Source organism: Dermacentor silvarum, unplaced genomic scaffold (assembly GCF_013339745.2).
Source record: "Dermacentor silvarum isolate Dsil-2018 unplaced genomic scaffold, BIME_Dsil_1.4 Seq689, whole genome shotgun sequence".
NCBI classification, from domain to species: Eukaryota; Metazoa; Arthropoda; class Arachnida; order Ixodida; family Ixodidae; genus Dermacentor; species Dermacentor silvarum.
Window position 1 is genome coordinate 30,408 of NW_023606632.1, and position 11,351 is coordinate 41,758.

At 51.4% G+C, this 11,351-nt stretch overlaps 2 protein-coding genes across 2 annotated transcripts; both read left to right on the top strand.

Annotated features, from left to right (window-relative positions):
* The first annotated feature begins 3,759 nt into the window (after positions 1-3,759).
* LOC125941948 (uncharacterized) lies at positions 3,760-4,775 on the top strand. The gene is made up of 2 exons (XM_049659828.1): positions 3,760-3,973; positions 4,393-4,775. Exons 1-2 carry the CDS (start codon positions 3,760-3,762, stop codon positions 4,773-4,775), a joined length of 597 nt encoding a protein of 198 aa, XP_049515785.1.
* Positions 4,776-10,239: 5,464 nt separating this feature from the next.
* LOC119435411 (uncharacterized) lies at positions 10,240-11,031 on the top strand. Its single transcript, XM_037702279.1, has one exon. It carries the CDS (start codon positions 10,240-10,242, stop codon positions 11,029-11,031), a length of 792 nt encoding a protein of 263 aa, XP_037558207.1.
* The last annotated feature ends 320 nt before the right edge of the window (positions 11,032-11,351 follow it).

Below are 11,351 nucleotides of genomic sequence, written 5' to 3' on the forward strand. Positions count from 1 at the left end.
GTTACAGCGATCACGTCGGCTTCACATGAATCGATAAGACCTTCAAAAGCGTCACTCTTCTTCATGATGCTACGAATGTTGGTATAGACCCTTTCACTGTTTACAAACATAGGCCCTGCACGGCTTCCGGTTTTGCCCGCTGACGTAGCTGCGAAGTGTAACTGGCAAAGAAGCAACCATGCGTTAAAACATAGAAGACTGATAAGGCACGTGACCGGAAGTTTCTTGGGGGCGGCGCGCTCGCTGCTGTTATCGCGAGCATGAAACCGTCTATACAGCACAGAGATAAGACGCGATGCTTTTCCGCTGCCACTTCCCTTTACTGATTGTTAAGAAGTAGCATTAGAAGTCTGCGCATGTGACAGAGGTGCAGAATTAGAAGATGAACACCAGGGGCGTAGCCAGGGGGGGGGGGTTCAACCCCCCCCCCTCCCCCACGTACCCACCCTTTGTTCTCGTCGCTTCGCGCTGACATAATTCAAGAAACCGGTGATACTATCACAATTTCATTCCTGGGCGCTTCCGTTTGGGTTGGTAATTTACAGCGAATCATGTCTGCATATGGAAAAAACTGTCACGGTGTTTGTCAAGGCTTTGACACTCTGTGAAGTTTTGGGCGAGAATGTGGCGGCCGCATTCTGAAGCAACAAATGCGCAAAAAAATGAAGGAACAAATGCGGCAGCCGCATTTTAGATGATGGCGAAAACGCTCGAGGCCCGTTTACTTATATTTAGGTGCAGGTTAAAGACCCCAGGTGGTCGAAATTTCCGGTATACATTTCTGCCGCTTCTCATCAGGTGCCGGTTAGGCCGCGCTCGCGCAGGATCTTAGGCTACGTTCATACTTGGTCTCGAAGCTGTCGGAAGCGGCAAAATCTTGCAAAAATCCGCCCACCTAGGCGGCAAAACAGGCAGAAAAACAGGCTGCGAGCCAAATCGGTCTCGGGCCGATTTTTTCGCCATGGCTAAGCGGAAACGCGGCGGAAAGTCGATCTGCTTCACTGGAAGCTACACTAGCATGTAAACAACCGGTCGTAAAATTGAACATGGCACCAAAAGTGTAGCCTGTAATGCTGATCGACGCGATCAAGAACAAGCCCTTGCTCTACGACAAGAGTGTATCGCATCGCACGCATGCGCACCAGCAGTGGGCGCAAGCCGGCATCATGCCGCTGTCGCATGTACGATAGCGCTCTCCCCCTCTTACGGACCGAGTGCCCTATAAATACCGACGCTCAATAAAAGCTGTTCACTGTTGTCTTGACACGGGTGTTGTTGGTTTGATCGACCGGAACAACGGCCGATACATGGTGTCAGAAGTGGTGAAGCCTGCCCCTCACGAATTCCACTAATGGTGGTCACCCGCCGACGGACGTCCTGGATCCCCCTTCAGCAGTCATGGAAAACGTCAAGCCTCCGGAACCATTGAACACATCGGGCGACACGGGAAAAAGCTGGAAGCAGTTCCAACAAAGGTTCGAACTCTTCTTGGATGCAACGTCACCTGAGAAACCAAGGTCGGAAGCAACAAAAACTGCACTGCTTCTAAACGTAGCAGGCGAAGATGCGATAGAAATCTACAATTTTTCGTTCCTTGGGACGGAAAGCAAACATGACAACAAATTGGTCGTCGCCAAATTCCAGGAGTATTTCGGAGAGCAGGAGAACGAAGTTCACGAAAGATACGTGTTTCGAACGCGTGTTGAGCGGGAGGCCGAACCGTTCGAACAGTTTCTACGAGAAGTCAAGAAACAGGCCAGGGTCTGTAATTTCGGTACCCTAACCGATGACATGGTCCGGGACCAAATCGTTTTCGGAACGAACTCCCTGAAGCTGCGGGAAAAAATGCTCAGAGAAAAGAAGTTAACCCTGGAAGGTGCTATCGCCTTATGCAAAGCAGCCGAAACCTCAGCTCGCCAAAACGAGATATGGTCTAGCACAAAGGAAGCACCTGAAGTCGACTCAGTAACTGCGAACAGAAGGGTGGCACGTCAGCCAGCAAGGTGTACCCGTTGCGACCGAATGCATCCGCCAAGGCGCTGCCCGGCATACGGCAAGACTTGTCGTTTGTGCAACAGGTCAAATCATTTTGCCTCGTGTTGCAGAGGGGGAGCTAATATTGGCGAAGTGCAGCAAGGAGACGATGACTTCGACGTCTTGGATGTAGCTGTAAACAGTGCTCCGACCGGACGCGACTGGCTTGTGCAAGCAACAATAGGTGGGAGGAACATTACATTCAAGGTTGACACCGGATCCCAAGCGAACCTCGTGCCTATATCAGTTTATCGCAAGTTAAATGTCGGGACGCTTCAGTCAAACGGCGCGCCGCTGCGCTCGTACAACGGCGGAATTATCAAGCACTGTGGAACGTTCTCGGCACCTCTCGTCATTGGTAACCGGCAGGAAAGAGCACAGTTCTTCGTGGTGAAAAAAGACCACCAGGCCATTCTGGGGTTGGAGGCCAGCGAGCGCTTTGGTTTGATTCAGCGGAACGTTGACACTGTAGCCACAACCACCTCCGAAGAAACAGCCCGGCAGTTCTCGCACCTATTCCACGGAACTGGACGCCTTCATCGGGAATACAAAATTGTGCTTCGCGACGATGCTACGCCGATCGTCCAGCCAGCGCGAAGGGTGCCCCTGTCTCTTCAGCTGCGGCTGCGTGCAGAATTGGACCGAATGGAATGAGCGGGGATCGTGCGGAAGATGAGCAGCCCAACTGACTGGGTAAGCCCATTAGTCATCGTACGCAAAAAAGACGGCAAGCTAAGGATACGTCTTGACCCCAGGAAAATTAACCACAGCTTGAAACGTGAACACTATCAGATGCCTCGTCGCGAGGACATAGAGGCGGAACTAACAGGTGCGAAATTCTTTTCACGTTTAGACGCCAATGCCGGGTTCCATCAAATTCCGCTAGATGAGGATTAATCGAAAATATGCACGTTTTCAATGCCCTTTGGCCGGTATTGTTTTTTGCGGCTTCCCTTCGGCATTTCCTCAGCCAGCGAAGTGTTCCAGAAAGCCCTAAATGAGATATTTGAGGGCCTTCCTGGTGTGCGCGTGTATGTGGACGACGTGTTGGTTTGGGGTGCGACCCGAGAGCAGCACGACCAGCGCCTACGAAGTGCTCTCAAAGCAGCTGAGATCGCGGGACTTACCTTCAACGCCGAAAAGTGCACGTTTGGTGCATAAGAGATTGCATTCTTGGGTGACACGATTTCCAGCAACGGTATCAAACCTAATCCAGAATTAATAGCCAGCATCCATGCGATGCCAAAACCTGAAAACAAGCAGGCAATACAAAGGATGCTTGGCACTATCAACTATTTCAGCAAATATTCGCCAGGCTTGGCGCAGCGGACTGTGCTGTTAAGGTCGCTTCTCAGGCATGACGTACGGTTTGAATGGACGCAAAACCATGAAACAGAGTGGCGGGATATTTGCAAAACTCTGAGCGCAGCACGACTGCTAGCAATTTTTGACCCGAACCTGGACGTAAAGGTGACGTCAGATGCCTCGCAATACGGCGTTGGTTCAGCTTTGTTGCAAAGACATGATAACGGATGGAGACCGGTACCCTATGCGTCGAAATCTTTAACGGCGACGGAACAGCGCTATTCTCAAATTGAAAAAGAAGCTCTGGCGCTTGTTTTTGGCTGTGAACGGTTCCATCACTTTGTGTACCGCCGCCCGGTGACACTTGAAAGCGATCACCGGCCTCTCATTGACATTGCAAAAAAAAAGGCGATATCTGACATGCCACCACGAGTGCAGCGTTTCTTTCTCAGGATTTTGAAGTACAATTACACAATCGTGTTCATTCCCGGCAAACAGATGGCACTGGCGGACATGCTGTCAAGGGCACCCGCTCCTGGAGACGGCACTGCCACGGACACCACCGATGTTGAAATTCACGCCGTCAGCGTGGTGTCGTCACTCGTCAGCGAAAGAACTGCCCTACGCCTCGCACGTGAGTCCGCATGCGACCCGTACCTGAAGATAGTGTTGCAAAAGGACGGACAGGACCCCTCGCGTCTGCGTCCTCCGAGCTTTCAGTCGTGAACGGAATACTTCTCAAGGGGACAAAGGTTGTAATTCCCACACGAATGCGGGCTGAAATTTTGCATAGAATCCACACAGGGCACCTAGGTATAGGAAAATGCAAAGGACGAGCACGACAGTTGGTCTTCTGGCCAAACATCATCTCGGATATTGAAGCGCTAATACAAAAGTGTGCTATTTGCAGAAGGCATGCATACAACCAACCAGCTGAGCCGTTAATGCTTCGATCAATCACTTCACAGGCTTGGTTGCGTGTTGGAGTTGACATCTTTCAATACGGCGGCAAGTACTACCTATGTGCTTACGATTCCATGTCTAACTTTCCAGAAGTCGACCAGCTGCGTGACCTGTCAACCAACTCCGTGACGGAGAGGCTCGGAGCGATGTTCTCACGATACGGCATCCCAACAGAAGTGTGCACTGACAATGGTCCCCAATTTTCCAGCCAGGTGTTTGCCCGTTTCGCTAAGCTGTACGACTTTCAGCACGTGACTTCAAGTCCCCGGTTCCCGCGCTCAAACGGACTAGCAGAAAAAGGCGTGCAAGTGGTGAAAAGAATATTGAAAAAGTCCACCGAAGCAACGAAGACTTCTGGCTTGGTTTGCTTAGCTACAGAGCCAGCCCCTTGGAAGATGGACGGCCCCCTGGCGAACTGCTTCAACGAAGGCGTTTGCGCACCCCTCTACCTGACTTCACACCGCAGCCAGTAGTACACACAACGAAGCACAAGCAAACAAGTCGGAGGCATCATACCTTGCCCCCCCTTCAACATAATGACGTCGTGCGAGTGAAGGGAACGTCATGGTCAGAGAAAGCCAAGGTAATGGCACCAGCTGGACCACGCTCCTTCTATGTCCGCACAGAGGGCCACAAGACACTACGCCGAAACCGCGAACACTTGCTAGGCACGAAAGAAAGCTTCAGTCCCGACATGTCGGCAAGTGAGTCAGATAACGAACAAGATACCACGCCGTCTGACGGTGCAAATACTCCACCAGCTGTGTCTCCATTGGTGTGCCTATGAACAGCGAGACAACAAAGCCCGCCTCCAACGCTACCTAGGAGATCACAAAGGCAATCCAGGCCACCGGAACGTCTGGCCTATGATGACAACTTCGAGCAAGTCAGCTACAGGCGCTGAAACGACCCAGACTTCTGTAAGAAGGGAAGATGTATCGCATCGCACGCATGCGCACCAGCAGTGGGCGCAAGCCGGCATCATGCCGCTGTCGCATGTACGATAGCGCACTCCCCCTCTTACGGACCGAGTGCCCTATAAATACCGACGCTCAATAAAAGCTGTTCACTGTTGTCTTGACACGGGTGTTGTTGGTTTGATCGACCGGAACAACGGCCGATACAAAGAGTGGCACTAAAACGTACTGTCAGCAATACTCGCGATAGTATTCGACGTCGCGCGACCAGAGGTGCGGCAACGAAGCCTTGGCATGACCCAACTTCTCGCGCTTTTGCAAAACCAAGCGAACCCACCACCGCCGTTTCCGAGGTGTCCGCGTCTTCGGTTTATTCATTGTCCATTTCTAGAAAACAAGTAGGAAGAAGTATTAAAGCCATTTCTTCTTCCATTTCCATGGTAGACAATAGTTAGGCAGATTCCTCGTTGGCGCTCCATAATTCTCCTCGCACGTGTACGGTATGTTGCAGAAGTCGCGGGGTGCTTTTCTCGTCGCGACGATAGATTGAGAGCGTAGGTCTCACGTAGGACGCGCAGGCTTTGGCGAGCCCCAACACAAGGGCCAGCCCGGGTTTTAGCTGTGGTGTTCCCGTTGCCCCTTTGGTGTCTTGGAGGCGCCGACAATACGAAATGATGAAATGTTAATACAACTTGTAAATAAAAGCTATTAAAGAAATATTATCACGCCTCGGCACCAACCAGTGACTCAGCGCTACCGCGCCCGTGTGAGGAGAATTACGGAACGCCAACGAGGAACTTACCGAAGGTCGCAGATGACACGCGAAGTTGTGCAAAATGATCACTTTTGATGACGGGTGGGTCAATGAATGAACATACGGCTCGAAATGCGATAATGAGCGCCACCACGCCGACAAACGTAAGCAGACGAGATGGATCTCGACGAAAACGGCAGCGGCGGCCGCGGCGGTAGCAAAACAAATTTGAACAACTTGGACAGGCGCGGAAAAAATTTTCCGGCCGCTTTGGCCTTTCCGCCCGCTTGCCGCTTCCCAAGTGTGAACGTAGGCTTAGTCTGCGCTTGGTCTGCGTAGGCTTAGTCTGCGATTGCGCCCCTACGGAAGACTGGTAATTACTGTTGTGTTGTTGAATCCCAAACCAGCAATTACGGAAGGCTGGTAGTTGCTGTTTTGTTGTGGAATCCCAAACCAGCAATGTACACACGAAGGGGTTGATGACAGCAGTGAAATTCCCCCGACTCCCAACAGAATGCACGAAACAGACAGCCGACAAGCATGAATTACTGCTGTGCGCGGTACAGCGTAAGTAAACTTGTTGCATGCGCTGACAGTTCTCGTCGGAGTTCACGCGTCCTGAGAAATCGATTATGTGCACTATGCACTGAAAAAGACTGGAGTTCATTCCTGCATCACTAGTACACCAATCAGTCGAGATTCTGTGAGGTACAAGGCCGCTTCCTGTTTGCACCGGCGTAAGTGAAGCAGAAATGAGTTGCACGCACTACTTAAAATGCATACACATGCCATATCTATGCTGTGCGGTGAAATATGCTGTACAATTCTGAATCTGTTGACGTAAAGGCAAATGACGGCTGCACGCTCGCACACAGCGGAAGACACTGCGGCCCATGCACTTGCCGCAGGAAATGCAACCCTCTCGTATGAGAGAACAGGGCGACGAAAGCTTCGAAAAAAAAAGCCTTACGTGTTTTTGCACGTATTTAAGTTTTCTAGCGCAAAGACGCAGCGAACAAGCTATTGCTATGAGAGTAGGTAGAGCCTGGTCACACGTGCATTTTCACGCGTATAGCCGTACTTGACTTGTGAAACGAACTTCGCCCCGACGAGGACGACGCCATCTACGCTTAACGGAAATTAACAATTAATGATGTCTTCTCTGATCGCACGGGTCGTCTCAATGATGCGTTTTCGAAGACTGGTCCATTCAGTGGCGCGATGAGAGACCGTTGCTCCAAACGCCCACTGTACCGGTCGTACTTACTGTATTTACTGAGATTACTTTACTTTTTACTTAAGTTCTTCACAAGCAAACGCACACGCGAGGAGGGGGGGGGGGGCGGTCCCATGTCTTTGATATACATGTATAAAGTCTGCGTAAACTACCGATATTTATTATCGATCACGTGACGTAGAGGAACGCAGAAGCTTGCCCCCCCCCCCCCCCCCCCGGTCGGGCCGGTGAACCCCCCCCCCCCCCCCCGAAAAAAAATTTCTGGCTACGCCCCTGATGAACACGGTCGCGGTTGTGACCAGAGAAAAAGTGCGCCCTATCTTTGTTGCGAGCTCGACTGCCATTGGTGCGAACACGAGCAGTAGTTTCACAAACCTCATCCGTGCTGGCGTCATAGGCAAAATTTTTGTGGTTAACAACAAGCTTGTCGTAGCGGAGCTGACAAGATCTACCGGGCAACGATTTGGCATAATTCAGTAGCATATTGCGTGCAGTTCTTGTCGCCTGACAGTAGTCGTCCGATACCGAGACGTTATGGCTTCTCAACCTCGATCGCCCCATCATAACAAGTTCTTTTATTTTAAATGTTGAAAATTTAACTATTAATTAATTAAATTGTGGGGTTTTACGTGCCAAAACCAGTTCTGATTATGAGGCACGCCGTAGTGGGGGACTCCGGAAATTTTGACCACCTGGGGTTCTTTAACGTGCACCTAAATCTAAGTACACGGGTGTTTTCGCATTTCGCCCCCATCGAAATGCGGCCGCCGTGGCCGGGATTCGATCCCGCGACCTCGTGCTCAGCAGCCCAACACCAAAGCCACTGAGCAACCACGGCGGGTGAAAATTTAACTATGACAGGGCGACATCTTTCATTTACCTATGGACCACCTAGACGATGGGCTCTTTCTATCGCGTTCGCGTCAAGCTCTGAGTACTCGAGAGTAAATTAATGACTGCCTCTTCGGTCGCTTGCCAGGTCTCATTTTTTATCGGGCATACCAAAAAACACCGAGTTATTTCTTCGTGCTCATTAGTTCATTAGGGTTCATTAAAACGCGACAACAAGTCATTTGTTTGAGTGATAGTGCCAAGTGGCTCATTGGTGATCTGCAATTCCCTTTCGAGGTCCTCCGCCGCCTTAGTCCTAGTCTCAACCGACGCAAGCCGCTTTTCAATTTCAGACAGTTTGTTGGTCACAAGTGTTTGGTTCGCTTTGCCCTCATCCATTGCCTTCACTAAGTTGGACCGCACTGCGGCAGACGAATCGCTGCGTGCACTAATATATAATAATATATCCGGGTTCGACTGTATCAGTTTAAGGGCTACAAATTCAAGTTTAGTTTTATTTGAGGTTAGAGTAGCTATTTGATCTTAAGTTGAACATATAAAACGAGTGGAGTAATTTTGAGTTCCAATGAGGTAATAAATATATTGAAATTTCACACATTGGATGCATACTGAAATTTTGTTCCTATTAGTGTTTCTATAGTAGTAACATGAGACAGGATGGTGGCATTATACGTGTAGCGCAGCAAATAACCCAACGTTCGATCCGCATTGCTACTAATTTAGATATACCAGGTGAGATTAGCGGTAGTAGGTTGACCAGGTAAGATTAACGGTACTATGAACACGTGAATACGTTTATGAATATACAGGCTGTAACTCCGTGTTGTTAAGCAAATACGTCCAAGTGCTGTGTTGAATGGGAGTTGCTCAGATGTTGTTTCTGCTACTTCTGGTGTGCCGCAAGGCTCCGTATTGGGGCCGATTCCTTTCTATTTCTTTAATGCGAAAGCATTATATGCCCCATTACGCCACCGAATATGGCCGACGGCAAAGAGAAAAAAACGCGTAAAAAATGCTCGAATTCATGACAAATTTAGCAGGGAGGTTCACGTACACAAAGTGAATTAATACCTTTGAAAAGAAAAATAGGTAACTTTTGATCTGGGTGGCAATCGAAACCGGGCCTCCGGGGCGCGGAGGAGACCCGCTCCATGTCTTGTGAACAGCGGATGTGCTTTACATGCGCTCCGCAAACTTAGTCGCCTACGACCGGATCAACTCATCCTAGCCATCTGAATTTAGTATCATCAGCCTCCGCTTCTCGCCTGGAACCTGCCGATAATAATTTTTCTCCCTCGGAACTAAACATCACCCTCGGAACTAACCTCTAACAACGGCTGGTAATCAGCTCACGACAAGAGAAGCTCGGCTCGTAACTCCCGCCCCACCACTACTCCGAATTCCGCCACTGCCAAGAAATGTAAGCAGCCATCTACGCCTCAAGCTCTGGCGGGGCACCGGCCCCGGAAGCCCCAACTGTCTGCTCTACGCCACCCAAAGCTACCCATCGACGATCATAACATCATCCTCCGTCCCCGTAGCGGCCTCAACCTTCGGACCGTGATCAGCGTTGCGCTTCGCGATGCCATTCTGCAAGCAGCCCACCTCGGACACCAAGAGGCCAAGCCAACGGCAACTCCACTACCTCACTATCAAGTCCGTACTCATCAAAGACACTGCCTACGACATCTACTCCTACCAAGTGGCCCCGGAAGACTGCGCCCGCGATGTGGTCCACGGGCTCCCATTCGACCACTCTTACGAAGACATTCAGGATCATCTCAGTCACGAGCGGAACCCTCCCATCCCCGACTTTAGACGCATGGGCTCGACAAAGTCCATCATCATCCTTTTCGAACAAGACTGGGTGCCCAAGCACATCTACTACTCCTCCGTACTCCGTAGGTGCTACCTCTTCAAAACGAATATCGAGCACTGCCTGAACTGCGGCGCACTCGGCCACCGCGCGGATGTGTGCCCGGCTCCCAAGCAACGCCGCTGCCCCGCTGCCCCTAACCTAACCTAACCTAACCGACTACTTTAATGAATGCTGGCTGCGCGGCGCCCTCCCACCTCAAGGAAAGGACGCTAAGGTAGTTTTAATTCCCAAATCAGGCAAACCATTCCTTCCCGCTAATCACCGTATCATCTCCATTACATCCTGCGTGGGCAAGCTTATGGAGCACATTCTCCAGACCCGGCTGACCCGGTATCTGGAGAACAACAACCTCTTTCTTTCGTGCATCTTTGGTTTCCGGCCGGGCTTGTCTACTCAGGACGTGTTTTTACAACTCCAGAACCACATCCTCGACTCCCCCGTGGGTGACACCAAGGCTATCCTCGCTGTCTACCTAACAAAAGCTTTCGACAACGTTACCCGCGCAGCCGTCCTAGAAGGCCTCCTCACCCTGGGCGTACGCCAGCGGATGTACAGTTACAACCGCGACTTTCTTTCCCAACGCGCAGCCACACTCACCCTGGGGGACAACCGGCTTTCCCGTGTCCCACTGGGAGCGCGGGGGACGCCTCAGGGTGCTGTGCTGTCTCCTATGCTCTTCAACATAACCCTTCTCCAACTCCCCAACCATCTCTCCCAAGTCCCCGACATACGTTTCAGCTTCTATGCCGACGACATCACTGTCTGGGCCAACCGAGGCAGTGATGCCGACATGGAGCACAACCTACAGTCGGCCCTCAAAATCATCGACTCGCGCTGTCGCGCGCGCGGCCTAGCCTGCTCCCCTTCCAAATCAGAACTTTTCCTCTACTGCCCCAGGCGGCACGACCCCGTAAACCTCTCACTCACGATAGGGAATCATCCCATTCCCCTAGTCTCTAAGATTCGCATCCTGGGCCTCCTCCTTCACTCCCACGGCGCGCACGGCGACACCATCCAAGATCACCATACCAAACCCAACAAGCCACCCGTCTCATTCGGCGCGTGGCACACGGGCGCGCGGGTTTACTAGAGCGGAACACACTCCGCCTCACCCAAGCCTACATCCGAAACCGCACGGCGTACGCATTTCAATACCTCCTCCTAAAGCAGAAGGAGCGGGACCGCATCAACGCGCTCGTCAGGAGCTGCACGGCGGTCGCCCTCCGCCTACCCCCCAGCATCTCCACTGCCGGGCTCTTCAACCTCGGTACCCACAATACGTTTGAGGAGCTGGCAGAAGCAACCCTAACAGCACAGTTTACTCGCTTGTCGGGTACAGCGGCAGGCCGCACTCTACTCTGTCAACTAGGCATTACCCAGATCACCCATCCTACTGAGGTGGTCCCCCTA

Bases quoted from the DNA above. Each gene is read 5' to 3' on its own strand.
- LOC125941948 (XM_049659828.1), top strand. From the start codon at position 3,760: ATGCCACCACGAGTGCAGCGTTTCTTTCTCAGGATTTTGAAGTACAAT. The intron at 3,974-4,392 runs GTGAGTCCGCAT...CTAACTTTCCAG, and splicing joins AACTGCCCTACGCCTCGCAC to AAGTCGACCAGCTGCGTGAC.
- LOC119435411 (XM_037702279.1), top strand. From the start codon at position 10,240: ATGGAGCACATTCTCCAGACCCGGCTGACCCGGTATCTGGAGAACAAC.